The sequence below is a fragment of the Curcuma longa genome, chromosome 14, assembly GCF_044706935.1.
Source record: "Curcuma longa cultivar G26 ecotype Majalengka, Jawa Barat chromosome 14, ITB_CL_G26_1.1, whole genome shotgun sequence".
In the NCBI taxonomy this organism is placed as follows: Eukaryota; Viridiplantae; Streptophyta; class Magnoliopsida; order Zingiberales; family Zingiberaceae; genus Curcuma; species Curcuma longa.
Genome location: NC_133874.1, coordinates 9,417,281 through 9,436,188, shown reverse-complemented (window position 1 = coordinate 9,436,188; position 18,908 = coordinate 9,417,281). Strand labels below are relative to the sequence as shown.

At 38.4% G+C, this 18,908-nt stretch overlaps 2 protein-coding genes and 1 long non-coding RNA gene across 4 annotated transcripts; 1 reads left to right on the top strand and 2 right to left on the bottom strand.

The window, feature by feature from the left end:
- The first annotated feature begins 731 nt into the window (after nt 1-731).
- On the top strand, nt 732-2,367 carry LOC141845229 (jasmonate-induced oxygenase 2-like). The gene is made up of 3 exons (XM_074733290.1): nt 732-1,416; nt 1,516-1,840; nt 1,925-2,367. The coding sequence occupies exons 1-3, from the start codon at nt 857-859 to the stop codon at nt 2,153-2,155; spliced, it is 1,116 nt and encodes a 371-aa protein (XP_074589391.1). The 5' UTR covers nt 732-856; the 3' UTR covers nt 2,156-2,367.
- A 1,742-nt stretch (nt 2,368-4,109) lies between these two features.
- Nucleotides 4,110-5,145, bottom strand: LOC141844686 (uncharacterized). The gene is made up of 3 exons (XR_012603171.1): nt 4,731-5,145; nt 4,463-4,656; nt 4,110-4,320 (listed from the first exon to the last, which is right to left on the bottom strand). It is a non-coding gene; the product is annotated as an uncharacterized LOC141844686 (long non-coding RNA).
- Nucleotides 5,146-9,480: 4,335 nt separating this feature from the next.
- On the bottom strand, nt 9,481-18,796 carry LOC141845462 (uncharacterized). Of its 2 annotated transcripts, none has more exons than XM_074733511.1 (4): nt 18,002-18,796; nt 15,671-16,201; nt 15,408-15,572; nt 9,481-9,700 (listed from the first exon to the last, which is right to left on the bottom strand). In XM_074733511.1, the coding sequence occupies exons 1-3, from the start codon at nt 18,794-18,796 to the stop codon at nt 15,456-15,458; spliced, it is 1,443 nt and encodes a 480-aa protein (XP_074589612.1). In that variant the 3' UTR covers nt 9,481-9,700; nt 15,408-15,455. The 2 variants fall into 2 exon arrangements, with proteins under 2 accessions (XP_074589612.1, XP_074589613.1); XM_074733512.1 differs by lacking the exon at nt 9,481-9,700 and adding an exon at nt 9,726-9,798.
- Nucleotides 18,797-18,908: the final 112 nt, after the last annotated feature.

Here is an 18,908-nt window from a genome sequence, read left to right as displayed (position 1 = left end):
ATTAATCGTAGGAGTGGACTCAATTTGACCCAATTTGGCGATGAAGAGACCCTCGAAGATATACGAAGGAGTAGAAGAGCAGAAGAATAATTGCTCAGTAGAATCCTCGAGTGCAGTGAAAACGACGACAAGGAACAAAGGGCTTCAACACCAGAGACAACTTAGATCGCAGCAGCAGCGATGAAGAAGAAGATTGCGACGAAGATTGTAATTTTATCTAAATATATAACTTTTAAAAAAAAATAGTAGATTAAAATAAAGTATAACCATCAAGATTTGATTTTTGTGGCAAGCAGTAAACAAAAGCAGGCTCCTTGTGGACCAGGAACAGCTCCATCCGCTCAATAAATGCGCAGATATATCAAGAAAAAGGCCAGTAGTCCCCGCCCAGACAGATCCGTCCCTATCCACCCATCACCGTCACGCCCTTAACGCCGTCATGCCACTCCACCAGACCCAGACGACAAAGCACAGCTCAAGCTCACACCGGCAGCTAGCGCCGGCAGCAGAGTCGTCCGTGTGCGACGCCACAGTCGTGTCCACACACGACACGATCGAGCCGGATAAGTTTTGAGGATCGTACCATCTTCGCCATCAAATCTGTCTTCTTCGGGCGCCGTTTGTCCAGTACTGGCCGCTGCCTCGATTCTGCATTTTCCCATTTTTATCACGTTTTATGCTTTGCGGCGTCGCTGTCACCCCCACCGAAGCTGATTGTGGTTCGAGCCCAGTGATCTGGATTGCCTGTTTGTCTTCCACTCTTTTTTTTTTCTGATATTGCTGCCTCGTGTTGAATTTTGATCTGGATAACTGGACCACGGCGAGCTAGCGAGAGGGGAGGCACAGTCGCGGCGCCATGATCTCTTTAAATAGCCATACGATCGCATGCACGGCCCAGCTCGAGGTGGGTTCGGAGATGGATTGCCTGGGGAACTGGCCGGAGCCGATCGTGCGCGTGCAGTCCTTGTCGGAGAGCGGCGCGGAGACGATCCCCGCGCGCTACGTGAAGCCGCAGGCGGAGCGCCCCTCCGTCGGGCCCCCCGGCGCCGAGGCCAGCATCCCCGTGGTGGACCTCGGGCTGCTGGAGGACGGCGCGGACGCTGCCTCCTGCGACGGCGCCACCGTGAAGGCGATCGCGGAGGCGTGCCGCGGGGCGGGGTTCTTCCAGGCGGTGAACCACGGGGTGAGCCCCGGGCTGCTCCGCCGTGCGCGCGAGGTGTGGCGCGGTTTCTTCCACCTCCCCATGGAGGAGAAGCAGCGCTACGCCAACTCGCCCGTCACTTACGAGGGCTACGGCAGCCGCCTCGGGGTCGACAAGGGCGCCATTTTGGACTGGGGCGACTACTACTTCCTCCACTTCCTCCCGCTTTGCTTGATAAACCACGACAAGTGGCCTGCTCTGCCTCCCACTCTAAGGCATGCATATCAATCTATCGATCGATCGATCAATCTACCAATTTATTCAATAGAATTAATTGTATATATATATTTACGATTCAAAAATTATGAATCCAGAGAGACGACGGACGAGTACGGCGAGGAATTGACGAAGCTGTGCCGGAGAATACTGAGGGCATTGTCGATGGGGCTGGGACTGGGGGCGGAGCGGTTGCCGGAGGCGTTCGACGAGGAAGGGGTGTGCATGAGAGTGAACTTCTACCCCAAGTGCCCGCAGCCGGATCTAACGCTCGGCCTCTCGGCCCACTCCGACCCCGGCGGAATCACCATCCTCCTCGTCGACGACCACGTCGCCGGGCTGCAGGTCCGCAAGGACAACTCCTGGATCACCGTGCAGCCAATCCCCGACGCCGTCATCGTCAACGTGGGCGACCAGATTCAGGTATATACCCGCTGACGTCGTCGTCGCTTCCATCCATCAATCAAATCTTAATTTTCTGCTCCACCGCCGCGTTGACCCGTGCAGGTGCTGAGCAACGCGACGTACAAGAGCGTGGAGCACCGCGTGACGGTGAACGCCGCCTGCGAGCGCCTGTCCATGGCCTTCTTCTACAACCCGCGGAGCGACATCCCGATCGGGCCCATCCCGGAGCTGGTCTCCCCCGCCCGTCCCGCTCTCTACCAGCCCATGACCTACGACCAGTACCGCCTCTTCATCCGGCAGAAAGGCCCGCGCGGCAAAAAACTGGCCTGCTGATCGCCGACCGACGACGCACGACAGATCAAAGACGAGAGAGGGAGATTGGGATCGAGAAGGAAGAAATTGTCTGCCAGGTTTCGGTTGCTCAACGATGATAATCGATCGATCGACGTGGGAATACGGCAAGTGTGGGCCGGTGTGGTTTGTATGTATGAACATTACGTCGCTTTTAAAAAGTATTAAATAATATAATTTGGATATTATTTCAAGTGCAAACTCTGTTACGCTGAATTTGGAAGAACATTAATTGGCTCGATCAGTTTCCCGACCAAATCAAAATCAGCTCTATTTTCCTATTTTAATGAAATGAAACTCCATTGATCCAGCCACACCTTAATGTGTTTTAAATTAATACGGATGCAAAAATATTCAAGTACAAGATGAAATATTTCTTTTGTTTTCTATGCTTTTGCACATGTTTGTTTGATTTGATAAAAATTGTGTTTTCTATGCTTTGTAAATGTTTGATTTGATAAAAATATAAAATTAAATAAATAAATAAATTTAAATAATTCATTAAATTTGTAACATCGTACTCACACTAGAGAGAGGGATGAATAACGAAATTAAAAACTAACTAACCTTGATTAATATGTAAAATAATAAATACTAAGTTAACATAAATTTCATGTGGTAGAGCTCCTTGCTAATGGAGTAACAATAGGAGTTTCGGCCCTCGGGGTTACGGTACAGCTATTAGGCACTCCAATATTTAAGATAATCAAATTAAAGACTATTATATGTAAAACATAAGATTCAAATCTCAATTGTAATGCACTGTAGAAAATTTTTCCTCCAGTGAAATGGATCTAAGAACGTTGGTTTGCGAGTCTACGAGCACTTTTCATCTCGATGAGACTTGGTTGTTGATGAAACCTCATCATTGGGGATGTGGAACACCTTGGAAACAAGGAGTGAAGCACGGTTCCTATAGTTAAAGACGACCTAGTTACCAATGAGGTGGGCTCCTAATGTAGTCGAGGAGGATTCAGAAAGGGGCAATCTAACTATAGTTATTGTTGCTTGTGCAGGAATGAATAAGTTGACACTCATTAAATTTGAGGGTGTTGGATAGGCAATTGGAGATAGCATGGAGCATCATCTAGCAAGAAGAAGAAGAAGGTATTAACCCAAATGACATTCTTTTCGGTAATCCCTTAACCATTCAAAGGAAACTCATTGCAAAATTGGTTGTTTTTAGCGAAATGAAAGAGATTGAGTACTGATGCAGATCCATAAGAACTTTTTACTCAAGTAGAATAACAAGATCTTTAATATATCCAATCAAAATTTATTCAAAGATCTATATTTATTATCAAATATAAAACATACTATTTAAAGTCTAAAATAGAGACTTTGAATAATCATTCTTTTTTAAGATTATTTAAATCTTTATTTAATTGATGTTAGAAATTGTCTTTGTTTTGAATTAATATTATTCAATTAAATTTAAAGAATTTTTGAGTTAATATTATTTATTTAATATTATTCAATTAAATCTAAAAAAAATTAAAATTTAAAGTTATTCTTTCTCTTCTTTCTATTATTGCCAAGAGTATCTTATCTATTCGACTTGTCAATGGAATTCGTGATCCTTCTTGTAGAATTTTGACACGTTGCATTAAAATACACTGGACATGATTGCTATCAACACCTCAGCTCCTTCACCCATCAAGGTGGAATAATATACGCAGAGATTTTTCTTCTTGGCCTTTGTGGACTGGTTGAACAAAAAAGATTGAATGTTTGCAAGGGATATCCTCAGCTGGATTGGTGGTATTTTACCTGTTCAAATGAAATTTTCTTCTTTAATCATTCAACACACGATGCTCCCAACATCAAAAACTAACATTGACTTATCGATCACGAACTGGAATTATTTGGATGAAAAATCAAAAAAGAAAGTGACAACACAAAAATACCTATCTTCTGAATCTCTACCACTGACAAGTGAACGGATCCCATACATACCACAAGCTAAAGTTACTTACTCCAGACCGGCTGTTAATATTACATTCATCTATATCTTCACTGGAATTATTATCATTAATAATATGGCCGACAAAAGAAGGGCCATTGGCGAGGGCTGCTTTCCTGTGCCCAGTTGTTGCCTGTGTCCATGCTGTTGGTTATGACTCCATCGCCCATTAACTTTCTGTCTGCTGCCAATTTACAAAGTCAAGCATCGTGGTTTCAGACACATCACTTCGTTTTCCTCACACTTTTAAAACGTGTTCTAAATCACTACAACTCAAAATGCTTTTGGCTGTTTGCCCAATTTTGTGTGGATAATAAAAGAGTTACCGTGCAAGTGTAGAGTCTGATCACACAGAGCCCGCTTTCATTTGACAGCTCTCTGAGTATTTTAATAGTCTGGTCGTTAGCTTGTATGTATCTTGATTTGTCTGGCTTTAGCTCCAGCCAAATTAAACAATACGAATCACATGTAACCAGACAATTTCCTAGATTCCATTCACATTCCACACCATCTTTCTTTCCTTCAAATAGACCAACAAATTAAATTAAATTAAATTAAACAGAAATGGAATTATATAATGCTCCAGAAGAATACCTTTACTTTGTGAGGGATAAGAAATCACCATGCATGTGCTGAAAGTTGGATTTGTTTCTGAATAAATCTCTAATCGTATCAAGCACTAACACAAATAAAATAATACATATTAAAGAAGAAAAACTCAGGAGTCTTCAGGAACTGGGTTTCTACTCAGCTATGCATGAAATATGGTGCTGCTTTATTTCTGTATAATTAAAAGTTTCACAAAGTCGCTCAGTTGTTTCTAGATAAGCACTAAACTATCATTTCAACAGCGTGCAAGCAGCAAAGCTGAGGCCACTTCCTGTAACAGTTGTTGCATAAACTCAACAGTTGGCACGAGCTTTTGTGGAAATTTGCCTACCACACAAAGTTATCAGAGATGAGTGTTTGGAATACAATTTAAAAAATGCCAATAAACAAATATATAGATAAGAAGCATTCATCACATACAACCCCAGTCAAACTGCACCACCAAAAGCCTAGGAAGATAATTCATTTTTCAGTATGCTTCACAGAAATAAAGGCAATGTCGGAGGCATCATAATGAATGGTCCCGAAGCAACAGGATAGTTATCACACTGCATGGTTAAACCAGGAATAAATTTGGGACGCACTTCCATAGGTGAATTCATGAACCAGACTATAAATCTTGAAGCTTTTAAGATTAAAAGTTAAAATAACAGTATATCACTCCATAGAAAGCGTTGGAATCATAATACATAATGTACTATAATTTTATATAGTCATATGTTTATCCATGTGTTACAGTTTTATATACTTATATACTACAATTTTAAATCTTAAAAAACATATAATAAAATTCTAAATAATCATATAATATAGTTTTAAATTTATATATTATGATTATACATAATTTTTAAAATTTAGAATTATAACATATAAATATAAAATATATTTATCATATACTATAGTTCGATATATTTATATATTATGATTTTCATAAATGTTTTAGAACCTGTGTTAGTAGAGCCTTGAGATTAGGAAGTGTGCTAGAGCTCTAATTCTCTATATAAAATTACCTATACAAGAGGACTCTATAAAAATTGTCCTTAAATTTGCAATGTGCAAACAAGTAAATTAAACATTCAAGAAGCTAAGCAGGTTTGTTGAAACCTTTGATTCTATTTTTAATTAAGTTTATTATTTGGTTGTAATTTAATTTAGTCTTTCATTTTAGCTAAGTCCATGTAAGATTTTGTTGACATGTATTTGTATGTATGCCCTATTATAATCCAATCTTCATATTCAATTTCCTATCTAGAAGTACAATTCAATAATTCTTCAAGATGGTGTAGAAATTTTGGATTCTTCAAGAACTAAATAAGAGGAATTAAAGCAATGAGATATTCCTTAGTTGCAGCAGAGGAGATTGGTCATGGTAACCCTATTCATGAAATTGAACAATCCAAGTCAATTGGTCTAAGCTTTCATATAGCAAATGATGAACCTATAGTTATAGTAGAGGAGGAGATTGATCCTAGTAACACTATACTAGAGATTGATCAGCCAGAGGTAATTGATCCATTCTTATAGTGAAGGAGCATGACATTACAATGGGCATCGTCCATATGAAGATACAAAGTTAATTTGATGAAGATCTTAACACTACCAATAGTTTTGTTCTCTTCGAACGAAGATGAAAAAGCACTAATGAAGGCTAGAGAGAATAAAAGAAACTTAGGCCAAAATTGATCAACCTTTTTCCAATTAGGGCATAGCAAGCTAGTGAGATTGATCAACCTTTTCCGATTAGGGCAAAGCAAGCTAGTCAAAGTGGTAACAGATGCATTGGTAGAGACTATTGAGGGAGCAACATCTAGATCATGTAGCAAGTATAAAGATTACAATGACATGCACCCAATCACCTCGAAGATGCATTATTGAAATAGCTTATTTTGCACCTACATAATGGAAGATGACAACTTCGAATAGCTCTTGGTCCACTATTTGAAAGAGCATTTGGCTGGTACAACATTCTTGTCATAATGGAATATTAATAGGTTCACATGGTTAGGACAATGTCTACATCTGACATAGTAGATGGGTGAGTGATAGAGTTCTAAAATGGAGCTTTCCATCCTGTTCACTCTCTACACAACTCGAGGAGTAAAATTAAAGCAGTTGGATCTTCTTTCTCTAACATTGGGACCACAATTCACTAGGGAAGTATATGCAAATGAGCTGATAGATTTGGTAAAAATGGTTAGATGGAAGCTTGGTGATCCTGGACATGTGAGCACGCATTGGAAATAGAGTAACTCAAGTATCATTAGAGTTAAATTTGTGTATGAGATGTAAATATTTAGTGGAAATATGCCCTTCACACTCTCCAATTAAAGTTAAAATACCCAACGGGCTAATTATAAAAAAAAAAATCAATACAAGAGTGAGATTGAAAAAGCAAATAATGCAGCTCCTATCATTCAATTGCATCATGTGTAGAGATGAGGAAAAATAAGATGTTGAGTAATTTTTTTTAATGCTTTGCTGCATTTCTATATTCTTAGATGGTTGATAAGGAAAAACATCCTCACATAATTAGATAGATCGTGTAGCCTCTTTGTTAGTCGAATAAAGAACTTATATGACTTTCTCACAAGCATGCACAATGATTTTCCAATCCAACACTGATAGATCTCAAGGCCCCTATACAATCAAGAAGACTACTATGAATCCCTAGGTGAATGACTTGAGCAAATCATCACCTCATCTGACCAAGATTTTGTTGAGAAGCATATCAATTACTATTTAGTTGAATAATTGATTATGTGCCACGTATGTTGAGATTAATTATATATGTAGTTGTAGTCTCAACAACTTGATGCTTTAGAACCTCAATAAAATGCAGTGACACATAGTCACTGAATTTCTTTTTCAAAAGAAAAAAAAAATTTCAGCAAAAACACCATGACAATTAATTTTAGTAACAAGGATAACCTTGAGTAAGAAATGAAAAAGCAAAAACCCCAAAATAAAACCTTTAATCCTCCAAAACATTTCATTGATGCAAAGTTTAAGGTTGGGATGAAGTTTGATACCCTTGCAAAGATTAGAGATGTTGTCCAACACTTATTCGTAAGAATTACAACATCAAATGGGCAAGGTTGGATGAATAAAATGGAAGCACAATATGAAGGGGATTGCCCATGGAAGACCTATGCCAACTAAATGCAATCTAAGACAAAATTTATTGCAAAGAGCTTCAAGGATGTGCATAGATATCCTAAGTTCTAAAGAACAAACAAACCACAATTAGTTGGCTAGATTTCGAAGGAATGTAGCTTGGACAGTGGCGAAGATGGAGGGTAATTTGCAAGAGAAATTTCAGATTGTTATTTCAAAATTTGTATAGAATGAAATTAAAATAAAAAATGGAGGTGCTGAGCAGGCCTTTAGTAAATTGTTACAAGCTAGGTAGATCTTATATCTATGCATTAAGGGAAGTAAAATCAATACTATATTCAACATTTTGATTGAAAGATGCAATCCTTCTCCTCCTCAGCTGAGAAGATTGTACATCAAGTTCAAATGCTTGAGACTTGGCTCTTGAATGGAGGTAGACGTATAGTAGGTTTAGATTGTTGCTTTTCGAAGATTATTGCTGGTGGGCAACTGCTATCAGCCATTTGGAAGAGACAAACAATTAGGTGTCCAATTGTATGGGTATTTGTTGGGAAGAAAGAGCTACATTCATGGATGTGATTTCTTCATAATCTCTCATAGTCATTTAGGAATTGAGTTGGAGAAGGCATGGATCGATCTTTTATAAGTGACCAACAAAAGGTTATCATTTATACATTTAAGTTTTATTTATTTATTTACTATGCTTTGTTTTCCACCTTAATATTTGTCAGAGGGTCTTGAATAGGCATTTAAGCGATTAGTTCCTCTATCCCTCTAGCCAAACCATGAAATTGTGTTCAACATATATATGCTAATAGGGAAAAAAAATACAATGGTCATATCTCTAAGATACAATTAGTTCCACCTTGATCTTTTGAAATGCAGTTTGAAGACAACAAGATCGAGTTTTCTAGCTACTTTAAAAGACATAAAATTCATTAGTAAGGAGGCACATGGTGACTTCCTCAGGATCAGAGTTTTAAAAAGTTTAAATATTTCATAAGCATATTCCCGAAGTGAAGTGCAATGCAATGGACATAATACCCATGAGGCATTCAATGGATATATCCATTGAATGCAAGAGTCAAGCCAATCATTGAGGATAGAATTGAAAGTAAGAGTGAAATAAAGACCTCTCACTATCCAAGCAACTAAGACAGCGTGATAAAATTGGCCCACCTCTGATCAACAAACATTAACCCCTCATTTCTGAAAATTAAAATAAACAAAAAAGATAGGATAACTCAGATATCCAACTCAATCAGCAATAAGCATAACTGTATAAAACAATAGTATTCTACCAAATAACCATCAAGGACATCATGACCTTCAACAGAGTAAATTATCAAATTTCACCTTGGTTGTCCACCCGAGACTCATCTTCAGTCAAATTCTTCTAGCTAGACCCGTCTGTTCCAAAGATACAGAAGCCTGATCTGAACAACCCACAAATTCTGCTCACAGTAAAATGAAGTGACAAGTATGTTCAGATTCTCATGAACAAAGAATCAAGCTACAAATGCGGGGTCCGGGGAAAGGATCCATTGTACGCAGCCTTATTTTCACAATAAAATGAAGTAATAACAAGTATGTAAAATTATTTTCACAATAAAATGGTCCGCCTGAAAGAAGAATCAAGTTTGATGTTACAGGAGAAAATTTCTTCCTGGTGGACAATCTTCTATCGCACAAGGAAAACAACGATCAAGACGACTATCACAAGCTGACTATTAGTTCATTGGAACAAATTACAACTTGATCCTGCATTTCTTCATTCCATCTGTCAAACTTTGGCTCCCTTTATAAATCAATTTGCCCAGCAAGGCACAGCCCAATCATGTCTGTACATATTACAATATGAAGCAGCAAAATCAATGACAAGTACCATGAGGGTCAGCGAACCAACTTTGCACAATGCCTTGCTACAGTTAGTGCAAAACTGGGAGGATAGTTTCACTAGGTCAGTAAAGCAATCTACTAACAAATCTTCTGCGGTTAAGACAGGAAAGAACTAAAAAAACTTGGCTCCCCTGAATTCACAAGACAGGCATAAAATAAAGCTTCACCACATCAACAAGAATGAATGCAGCAGCATAATGTACACTACCAATCAAGGGGCCAACAATTTCTGTATGCCAGTTTTTTGTTTGGTTGAATCCTAGAGGTAAATCTGGTTTGAATCAATTTATATCTTATCAGATTTTGGACAAATAATGAATAGGGTAACTGATAGTATAGGCTAAACAAAATGATACGTAGCAGACTTACAAGTTCTAGGTTAAGATCACTTGTTGAACTGGAAAAATCTATTTAACAATAAACAAGCTTGGGATAACACATGGTATTCCATGCGGATGGTTGATTGTATGAAGTTAGCCCAAGTGGATTTGCCCTACCAATAAGTTTTTAAAAAAGATGCCAACAATTGTTTGGTCTGGCAGTAAATGAATTAAATAACGGAGGGCTTTTGATCAAACGTTGAAGATTTGAATTTATATAACAGTATTACTAAAGAGAATACTTTCACATCCAATATTATATAAGGACAATTCATGGTCAAGATTAAAAAAGGAAAAGGAAATTACCATAAAATTGTATTTGGTACACAAGAATGGAACGGAAAAATGAAAGTGATAATGAAATGGCTCGGATTGGAGAGAAATTATAAATGAAATGCTAATTTCACTCTCATGTTCAGTTGAATTTTGGAACACAATAAGAAAACAAATTATTCATAATTTGGAAGGTCTATAATAATGGGTTCTAGTATGACGATAACACAGATTGCAACTTTGGTTACAAAATCTAATATATTAAACTTTGTTTGGGCTAGAGATTGCACACTGTAAGGAATTTATATAGGTTCAAATGTTGTTTGTGTTTATGGGCTGTAAAGTTCATAACTTTAATAGAAAATTAACTGCTGTTAAAACCAAAGTTTAAAATATCGAGCCGTGCCGAAGTTTCGATCCCGAACCGGAACGATACAGTTTCGGTACCGTATCATACCATGCCGGTATAATTTCAGTATTTTTAAAATATAAAATATATTAATTAAAATAAAAAATTTAATCTAAATATTTAAAAATAAAAAATAAATATTTTTAAAAAATAATAAGATAATTTTATAGGTTTTAATAAAGCCTATTTAAATTATCTCCAACTATAGTTAGAAATTGATTATTAAAATCTAATTAAACCCTAAGTTTAAAAAAATAAAAAACAAAAATCGCGACCACGCGCGTGATCGGAGGCACACAGCCCATGCGCGGAGGCGTCGTCAGGCTCGCGTAGCGCCTCCGATGGCTTCGCCGGGCTTGGGCGGCGCCTCCGAAGGCGGCACCCAAGCTGCGCGATGCCTCCGGAGGTGTCGCCGAGCTCGAGCGACACCTCCGGAGGCGTCGCCGAGCTTGGGCGACGCCTCCAAAGGCGTCTCCCGGTCGGAATCCCGGTGTCGGTGTTGTGTCGGTGTCGGTCCGTCGGGGGAAAGAAATTTTTCGCCAGTATCGCACGATACGACTCGAAATTTCAATCCATTGTTAGAACCAACCATAGCAGAACGTTCTATTATTTTATGGGGGGCATGTTACATGAATGAAATAGGAACAACATTAAGGCAATGTCGCATATAGGATAAAATTTACATGAACGTGTCATTCACACATGACAGGTGATGAGGTGAAGATTGCATACATCGGTGCTACACAAATCGATAACACCATCCTTAAAGCATCTCTATTAGTTTTTTAATGAGGTGGATGTGTTTTTCATTTTTATTAAAAGAGGTGTCTTTTCTAGTTATGGCAAGTGCCTTCATTTTGTAAAAGAAAAGATGCACTCATTTTATTTATAGCAAGTCTAAAGTCTCTTTGCTTGGTTAGCTTCATCGTCACTCGGCACAATCCTTCCTCATTTGGCATCATCTTCCTGTGCTCTTGGGGATGGCTAACCTCCAATATCAGCAGAATAAAGTCTCCTCACAGTTTTATTGTAAGATCTGGTGTTTGCTTGTTTGAAGTGAGCGATTCTCACTAATTTTGAATTGGCTCTGGCAAGTCTAAAGGCTCATTCGGAGTGCTTTTGTTGCAGCTTCTTGAATGAAGTAGTTTGTTTGAACTGACGGCACTTTTACTACGACTGGAATTACTAGCTCAGATTCGAATGTTAAATTGAAGGTGACTCCCTCATTCCTACTTGAGGCATACTCATGTATGACCACGAGAGTCCCAGCAGCTTGTCAACTCATGACATGCAAAAGTTAGTCCCATTTTTGAGCCCTTTGAGTATCATTTTGTTTGTGACTTTGGTTTATCCATTTATCTGTGGGTGGGCTATTGAGGTGAATTTCAAGTTGATGCCATGACTTGCACAATCTGTCTTGAACTTGTTGATGAAATGAGTTCCATTGTCAGTCACTAATTCTGAAAATAGTTGAACCTCACAATAATATTCCTTCAAAGGAATATTTTTAGTTGTTGCTCCAATAAAAACTAGACTGGCTTAGATTCCACCAGTAATTGACGGCCATGACTTGGAATTTCTTTTTCCCTCTTTTCGAAGCAAAGAGACCTATCCATTCTCCATTGATCAAAGCATCAAACATCGCCGATGGGTTTGAAAATATAGTCAATGGGTGTTAGCTCTAATGTTGATAGTCGACTAGCCCTTGCAAACTTCTAACACACCTCACATTTCTCCACTAACTTAGTCACATTGTTTCGAAGCGTACGCTGGAAGTACCCAGCCCTTACTACCCCCAAAGGAGAGACTTCGCCCTCCGCTATGATTCCACAAATCCCTTCAAGTATTCTCTTATAACTAGTTGGGCCTCAAAGGGGGTAAACATTTCACATAAAGCATAGAATAGCAATGTTTGTGTAGGATCCCATTGATCAAAGTGTATCTCACGGCTCTGACCTTGAGCAACTTCAATGAGTCTGACCTTTAACAATAGGTAGCTCCTCTTAAGGATGCAGGTGTGACTTCTTTAATCCATCAGTTTTAAGATTCCACCCCAAGAACTGCTTCAATAGTGTGCTTCTCCACAGATTTGATGATGACCTCCTGGGCCCCTTCTAGTGGAATAAAAGTGGTCACTTGGACAGTACATTGGCTCTTGCATTATTGATGCAGGGGTGACGCATGAGGAGTCAAACTGCAACGGATCATAACTTTTGACTCGGATATCAAAACGAGGCACAATCGGTTGCTAATCGAACCTCTTTCAGAGACATTTATTTGGTACTGAGTAAAACCTGTACCGACCCACTTTCGGATCCATCCGACATCGTTTAGTACTTCGTCGGCGGTTCTGAACTTATTTTTTACTATTTATAATAATTTTTTATTTTTAAAATTTTTGGATATTTTTGACTTTTCAAGTTAGGATTTGATTTACGGTCTATTTATATGCATGTTTAACTATTTTCGGCCAGTTTGGATGATTGAATAAAAATTTTCTTTTTTGGCAAAACCCTAGAGACGGCGTCATTACGGCTTTCTCTTCGTTTTTCCCAATTTCTCGTACTTGTTTTCTCCACAATTCTCTTCTAATCTTCCGCCTCCAAAATAATCGTTATTCTGTCCGGCGTCAATTATTACTCCAGGATACATGTTCTATGTTAAATTCCATAAAGTTCTATTACCTTCTGCAAGTAAGCTATCATGTTCCTTTCTTTGCCTTCATACCCTCCCAAAATCAGACTTGCTATTGCCTTACAAGTCAATGAACACTCCCATCATCTCTGCTGATACCTCAACCACTATTGTTAGACCCATAATACGGGACTTGCACTCGGCCTCATTGTTAATGACCAGAAACATAAGATACTTTTTTGAAAGAGCTACTGTCAAGGTAGGGGGAAAAGACATGTTGTCAAATAGGGGATTCTCAATTATGAGTTAAAACTCTAAATCCTGACAAGGAGATGAAACCTAAGCAAGAAAGAAAGTAACACTCCACTTTAGTCTCTTATAGAATTTTGGGGCTAATGTAGGGTGTTCATCACTATCATAGATTACAATTAACTTGAGCTTATACGTCCTTAACTAGTAATTAGGTAAACAAAAATTGTATAGGTATGTTGTCTTTTCAAAATAAATTGACATAGTTGATCACCTATGCTTGTTAAGATGTTTAGAAAGAATTCTCTAATGATGACAATTTTGAGTGCTTTGCTACTGAAAGAAGTAACTCAATTGAACAAGAGAATTGATATATTGACTTTATTGCATCAATCCATCAACTCAAAAAGCTCAAGTTCAAACTATATAGTAGTGCATTGTATAATTCTCTTAAATTAGCCCATAACTCTTTGTTAGGACTAAACATAAGTATCCTAATTATAGAAGTAACATTTCTTTAGTATATCCACACTCTCAACTACCTGACACTAAAGTTTTTCTAGTCACCCCAATTCTAACATATAAAACTCATCTTATTGATTTTAAACAGAAACTATAGCGACTAAACCAACATATGGAGAGAAGAGGAGAACATAATGGGATACATACCCATAACTCTTTGTTAGGACTAAACATAAGTATCCTAATTATAGAAGTAACATTTCTTTAGTATATCCACACTCTCAACTACCTGACACTAAATTTTTTCTAGTCACCCCAATTCTAACATATAAAACTCATCTTATTGATTTTAAACAGAAACTATAGCGACTAAACCAACATATGGAGAGAATAGGAGAACATAATGGGATACATATGATCTTAAATTAATAAAATTCAGTCAAAAACAGTGTAAAATGAAAGACATTAATCTATCAATACATATAATTCATAGTCTTAGCCTTCCAACAATAAATGCAATACTAAATTAAATCAACTAATTAATTAAAGGGTTAATACATAAATCTAATACAACCTTTAACTTTTTCTTAAATCTAGTATATCCTTTCATTTTCTTTCATATTTAATATAATGTTTATAAATTTGAATTTAACTTTAGAATATGTTAAATTTTCATGCATTTGCCGTTAATAAAGCTGACCTAGGACACCGACACGTAGTATTATGTTAACTGAATAAAGTGTATTTTTAGAAGTTTACATAAATTATGTATGAGCTTTTGAGTTTCCAATGCAAACCATGGATGACCTCTACTATCTTAAAAAAATTGAGAAGTCCACATGTAGTACCTGTAGACATCCAAAAATATATTTTAATGGGTTGATATACTATTGCATGACTGTCACATCAACTTGTTTGCCGACGGTTGTATAAATTTTAATAGCTATAGAATGTTGATGAAGGGAATTCTAGAAAGGTATGGAACTGTTCCCATAAGAAAACTCATGTGCTTTGGTGCAATTTATTTTCACCATAACCAAATAACCAAAATTATGGCTTAAAATGCAATCGTCCAGCAAATGATGAGGGCTAGCACTTTAAAAGTATCAAGAAGTCTCACACCAAAAGAATATATAGAATCATCATTGTTTAAGGCACATAGTTTTTAGCAATTCAAAAAGAGAAATCAGTACAATTTTGAATGTACAGGCTACAACTTCCAATTGGAAATAATTCAGTTACCTGGTTAACCACAACCTTGTCAGACCAGTTATTCTCATTGGTGGGCATTCATCCTATCCCCTGATGCATTGCAATTAACTCATCATCTTTGCATTTTCTGATATATATTTCCATAACCGTTGCAGATGATGTTTGCAGAACCTCACAGCATTCACGTCGCAATGGCTGTAGCTTGAAAAATCAAAGCATTAGGAAAACCCACCACAACATAACTTTTAAAAAAACATATCAAAGAGTAGATCAATTAGTGAACCAGATAGTACCTGCCTAGGCTGAAGAAATTGTGAGAATATAGTTATCTGTTTAAGATTTTTTGTGGGGCCTTTTCTTTCTTGACAAATTTCTAAATCATGCATGGTGTAGTTGCTCTGTACTCTCCCCTGGTGCTGAATAATACTCTCAAAAAAGAAAACATCTGGCTTTTTGCATGGATCTTTGTTGAACTTCCTGGTATTAAACATATATGATAGTATTAAAGAACTGCGACCTCTCTTCCAATGAGTAAATGTTTCCGGCACAGAAAGCAGATCTATAATAAGTTGATTGCCTTCAAAAATCTGGACTACATAGCCCCATGAGACTGAAACTGTAAGCAATTTTGAATTATCATAACAAATAGTTTGCTGCAAAATCCTGCCTGGATCGAAGTGTGCAGATCTAAATAGATGATCAAACGCTGACATCTGAGTCATGCCAGGAAATATTGGTTCAATTTGATCAATATGATGAAGTGATATCAGAGGAGTCAGTGGATGTGCAGACAGAATACCGAAAATATCTCCACGTACATCAACCTGATGTTTAAAACAATCGAGATATTTAACATATGGAATTCTATGAATAAGTGAAACTGCTAGAACTTGAGAACACCAGTCCATACAAATGATATGATCCTAGTAGTTTCAGTTGAAATGAAAATCCTTCAAGATTCATATATATGTTGGATGTTATCTAATATTAAAGGCAAAGAGCAGAGGCCTTCCTGCTCAAATTGTCAGCATATCAAAACATGTCTGCAGTTTTGATCTTCTCCTTTACTATTTCTTCTGGTTCAAAACAAAATAATATATATTCAATGTCCTCTTTCCTAAACTATCTTAAACAAGAAACCATGTTTATTTCTCAAATCAAAGAAAAAGAAATTTTCTGTCAGCATTAGATCTTTTAGCATAGACCATGAACCTTTAAGCCAGAATACGTATTTAGGACTACGTTAATTAGAAGTTTGAAGTGTCAGCTTAGTTGGTAAAAATCTTATTGTTGTCACACAAGGTTGGGATAAATAGTTGGGTTGTTGATTTCATTATTTACCTTTTTTAAAAGAGAGAGAGAGAGAAATGTTTTGAGGACTATATTTTTCCAAATGTCAGTTAGCTTAACTGGTAAAGGCCAATAATGGTTTTTAGAAATTTCTTCCATCCCTAAGCTCCAGTCTCTCTTCCTCTTCCTCTGCTTCTCTACGATGTAGCAGTTTTAGTTAACAGAGCTTAAGCACATGTGGCACCACTCCCTCAATATTATTTTCTACTTCCTCATCTTTACTCTCTTCATACTTCACCGCTTTCCTCCCCTCACTTGAATTTTGGTTTCATGAAATTCCTTCCTTCCCTAAAGTAATATATTCTCTTCCTATTTCTCTACTGACACTAGCATCTATTAGTTTGTTATCAGAGTTCAGCCCAACTGACACCAACATTCCCTTAATCTTTTCTTCCTCCTTTATACCCTCTAGCTTCATCAGAGTTCGCTTTTTGTCTAGATGAATCTATATAAGATTTGTCTAGGTGAAACCTATATAATATGCTTATTGTATTGACACAACGTTAGCTTTGATTTTACAAAATTTAGTTCATTTCTACATTTTCTCCCTTTTGCTCTGCATCCGCCCATCTATCTACTTCACAAGAACCTTCAAATTTGAATAAGGTAAATTTACATAAGATAAATGAACGGTGATAAGTGACTAAACAGTGGCAGTAGCAAGATCTATGCATTTTTTGTTTTCTGTAGGGGTCAGGGGTAGGGATCAAATTTATATAAATTCATCAAATATTAGTTAAGGGAGCCAAAAACTAAGAAATAATCATTAAATACTTTTTAGATATAAATTATATTTTATGTGAGAATAAAAATTTTAAAAGGGCACACACACCCCAGCCATCCTGAGTCGTGACCAAGTAAAACACAATAAAAAATGGTAAAACAACAAATACACATCAAAGGATGGTGAACAATCGTTGCATAGCCCCTTGTAACACAAAACAAACTAGGAGATAACCAGTTGGCCAGTTCTCGATGATAGTGTGGAGGAACATGTAGGTAGAAAAACGGCTGAGATAAATTGGTACATCATGCTCCCTTTAGAATGATAAAATGCATTTTTCCCCCTTTTTCCTAGTAAATATATCTATATCCTTGTGTAAAAAAGCTACAGCATTCACTTATTACCTGAGAGAAAAATAGTTATGCAACCAATAAATAACAATGAAAAAGGATATTAATGAAGCATGAACAGCTACAAAATGAACAGAATTAAAAGAACAGCAACATAAACCATCGTGAATAAGTAAAAGGAGATAAACAGAACGATGTACCTGATGGAAACCTGGCTCATGTGTCAACCCAACTCCAAGCTCAGCCAAGCAGGCAAAGATCCTATCATCGCTGGCATATAGGTGGGCATACCTTACGAGGCATGAATCTAACACGCTAGCTAGAACCTTCGCTAACGGATAGCTGATCGCGATCCCGCCTCCTCCGTACGCCATCGAGAAGGAATGCTTCGAATTTTGCCAAACGCTCTCCGACTGTCCGCCGACGTAGTACCACTGCTCCCAGTCATACTTCGCCAGGGTTCCAACCAGGTTCTCCGGGAAGAACAACGTGTCGTCATCTCCCAGCACAACCCACCTGATGTCCGCGTCGGATGAGCCATTCCCCACGGCACCCTCGACAAGCTCCTTGACGATCCTGGCGATGCGGATGGCAGATCGGAGGCCTCCTTCGAAGGTGTAAGGAAACCGAGAGGTATTGGAAGACACGCGGAGAGTGGGGAGGCCAGGATCGTCCGTCTCGCCGGTGATGGGGGAATCGAGGAATACCGCGCCGCGCATGAGGCCGGAGCGCCACCAGAGGCGGACGTAGGACTTCCTGCGTGGCCAGGATTTGGAGGAGGAAGCGATGCCGAAGAGGAGGTGGCGGAGGGAGGTGGGAGCGGGCGCGGCCAGGGGAGAGGATACGGCTGAGGGGAAGATGCGGGGAACGGGTGAGAAGAGTAGGAGGGAGATGACGATGAGGAGGGAGGCGGAGACGAGGCAAGTGCGGAGGATTGAGGAGGAGGAGGAGGAGGAGAGGAGGCGAGGCCGAGGCGGCGAGAAGGAAAGTGCCATCGGCCGCCTTTGGCTATAGCGTAGCAGAGGATGAACACGAGGGAGACGGAGAGAGAACATGAAAGATGAGTCGACTCAAGTCACCGCCCGTTCGATTTAAATAGTTCGCAAG

Excerpts from the sequence above, each read along its gene's own strand:
- LOC141845229 (XM_074733290.1), top strand. The coding sequence starts at position 857 with ATGATCTCTTTAAATAGCCATACGATCGCATGCACGGCCCAGCTCGAG. Across the intron at positions 1,417-1,515 it reads GCTCTGCCTCCCACTCTAAG|AGAGACGACGGACGAGTACG; the intron begins GCATGCATATCA and ends TTATGAATCCAG. Across the intron at positions 1,841-1,924 it reads ACGTGGGCGACCAGATTCAG|GTGCTGAGCAACGCGACGTA; the intron begins GTATATACCCGC and ends TGACCCGTGCAG.
- LOC141845462 (XM_074733511.1), bottom strand. The coding sequence starts at position 18,796 with ATGGCACTTTCCTTCTCGCCGCCTCGGCCTCGCCTCCTCTCCTCCTCC. Across the intron at positions 16,202-18,001 it reads ATGAGCCAGGTTTCCATCAG|GTTGATGTACGTGGAGATAT; the intron begins GTACATCGTTCT and ends TTTAAACATCAG. Across the intron at positions 15,573-15,670 it reads AATTTCTTCAGCCTAGGCAG|CCATTGCGACGTGAATGCTG; the intron begins GTACTATCTGGT and ends TTCAAGCTACAG.